General features: G+C 38.6%; 1 protein-coding gene across 1 annotated transcript; it reads right to left on the bottom strand.

The window, feature by feature from the left end:
- Positions 1-823: 823 nt before the first annotated feature.
- Positions 824-1,833, bottom strand: LOC147496576 (uncharacterized). Its single transcript, XM_086562468.1, has 2 exons — positions 1,699-1,833; positions 824-1,614 (listed from the first exon to the last, which is right to left on the bottom strand). Exons 1-2 carry the CDS (start codon positions 1,816-1,818, stop codon positions 985-987), a joined length of 750 nt encoding a protein of 249 aa, XP_086418594.1. The 5' UTR covers positions 1,819-1,833; the 3' UTR covers positions 824-984.
- Positions 1,834-2,536: the final 703 nt, after the last annotated feature.

Below are 2,536 nucleotides of genomic sequence, written 5' to 3'. Positions count from 1 at the left end.
ATAGTTTTGGTTGGCAATTTTGGTTTCGTAATTAATTTGGTTTGAACGGACATCTTCTTGTACTATTAATATCAGTAACTATAACAATGACATGGTCATCAACACTGATAACTATTAATATCAGTCTCTAATGGATAGTTTCTTTACAAGTAGGCTAACATCATCAACATTGCCCTCTATTTTCATTTTAATAGGACCATCAATGGTGATTTGCAACTGGTTTTCCTTTGTCACCTTTGCTTCACTAGCAGGTGCTTTAGCCTTATGTGTCCCTTCACCTTCTAGATCTATCCATTTAAAACCCTTGCATGGATCGGCCCCCCGCATGAGAGAAACCTTCTTCCCGGACTATGTGGCTTTGTACTTACACCATACCCTCATATTCAGTACTTGAGCATAGCGGACGAATGCGTAGTTGCCCATGGACGATTGATCTTCCAAAGGCCCAGTTTCCCCACACTCAAAACATTTGCTATAGTTGGTTGATGATGAACCAACATTTGTATTATTCTTGGTAGAATCCTCCCCCACCCATTTTGAAGCGAGAAAAAAAAGAAAGAAATGGGATGGACCAAGAAAGGCAACCCAGTTTGTACTTATAAAGGAAACACACTATTTTCCCGCCCAAGTGGTGTTGGCGCCAAACTATTCCCGCCCAAAACATTTCCCGCCTAAACTATACACAAATGTTTGATGAAACATAATATTCCAATAACCATATTGCATTGCAGGACCTATCAGCAACTAATTCCATAAAAAATGCTTCACTAAAAACTTAACTCATCACTCCATGAAAGCATGAAGCAATGAATGACAAATTCCATCATCACAAATTCGTAGCTGATGATATTAACGGCACCACAAAATGATATTACCATACTAAAATTAGACAACTAAACACAAAATAGAAGAAGTTATTTGTTTCACTAAACACAAAATAGAAGAAGTAGCATCCACCAAGCTGTTTCATAGTGATTCCCCTGCTCACGTACCGACTTCTTTAGCATCCTCCAAACTCTTCTCCAATTGCTCTTGTCTGCTTTTTGAAACAGTATCTGGATTCAACCCACAATTAATTATATCCATTCCAATCCTCTTCCTCATTCGATGGGGTTGCATATCTATTTTGTTTACTTCCTCAGGTACACCCCTCAGAAGGCAGTCTAGATAGGCTAGGCAAAATAGGCCACAACTATTTGTATCTGGTTGTTGAGTAACAGGCACAAACTCACGAGCCCAAGGGGCTCCCAAATCATGAGGTGACGATGGATCAGCACACCTCATGACATAAGTAAGACAAGTCTCTATAGCAAGTTGCTCATCAGAAACTTTCTTGAGACCAAGAGAATCATAGTTGTAGATTTTTCTCTTTCCAAAATTGTAGACTTCAAGAACCCAGTGGCTACCTTCAACTTGAAGAGGAATGATAAGACCCATTGCCCTGGATGGGTGTGCTTGATCTCTAATTCTTCCTTCATAAGGGTCTAAGTACTCTTTAACAACTTCATGTGGATGATACGCACCACTATCTACTCTTTCATCAGGAGTTGCACCACTGAAGGTTTGGTCTTCCATCTTCTTCTTAAAGTTTGTATACTCTCTGTTCATGAATTTCTACATCAACAAAATCATAAAGTACTTCATCAGTAAGGTGAACTATACAAAACAAATTCCATCAACCAATGAGATACAACTTACAGAAAAGTATACATCCTCAATGATAGTATATGTTTCTTCTTCTGGAATGCCATTTTCCTTACAATGTTGGATGTACCACTTGATCAACAGCTTCACATATATAGTGATCACTTGAGTCATAGAATTTTAAACATTATTATGCAGAAGTTGCTGATGGTTAATATGTTAGTTGCTGATGGTTAATATGTTAGTTGCTGCTGGTTAATATGTAAGATAATATGTTAGTTGTAATCGACCTCCCCATCTACCCACTCTCTTGATGCAATGAATGGAAACTTTGCACTGAAATAGAATGGTTGTATCCAAACACTCTAGCATCTAAACAGTTTTGTGGAATGTACAACCTTGTGAACATCTTCCAATAAATCTTTGAAGATACGAGGAGGTCACCTTTGGTGGTGGTTTTCTTGATAAATGTTTTGGCGAGCATACTTGATCGGGTTCATCACATTCTCGTCCAATGTTTTCTTCCCATGACTGACCTTGCATCCCTTCCCTTCTCTTCTTTCTTCTTTGGTGTGTTTCTTGGTTTTCTTTTCCATTTCACTTGCCATTTGACTCAGATCGCACCACATCGGGGACCACCATTTCCCCCTCCACATCATCATCATCATCTACATCATTATCACATTCTCCCAACATCACATTATCATTTTTAGATTTCATAACAACAATAGATTTTTTAGCTGACTATCTACCTCAAAGGTTTGGCGGTTGTGGGTGACAATACACAAGTCAAGTATTATGTCGATCTTGCAAGAAAGTAAAGCAGAAAATGTGACCTTCTCCATTTCGAAGTTCGGGACTTCTTCCCCATCAATATCAACATCATCATTGG

The sequence above is a fragment of the Coptis chinensis genome, chromosome 5 (genome assembly GCF_015680905.1).
Source record: "Coptis chinensis isolate HL-2020 chromosome 5, ASM1568090v1, whole genome shotgun sequence".
Lineage (NCBI taxonomy): Eukaryota > Viridiplantae > Streptophyta > Magnoliopsida > Ranunculales > Ranunculaceae > Coptis > Coptis chinensis.
This window is presented reverse-complemented; position numbering and strand designations above follow the sequence as displayed.

Bases quoted from the DNA above. Each gene is read 5' to 3' on its own strand.
- LOC147496576 (XM_086562468.1), bottom strand. From the start codon at position 1,818: ATGACTCAAGTGATCACTATATATGTGAAGCTGTTGATCAAGTGGTAC. The intron at 1,615-1,698 runs GTAAGTTGTATC...TTGTTGATGTAG, and splicing joins TTGAGGATGTATACTTTTCT to AAATTCATGAACAGAGAGTA.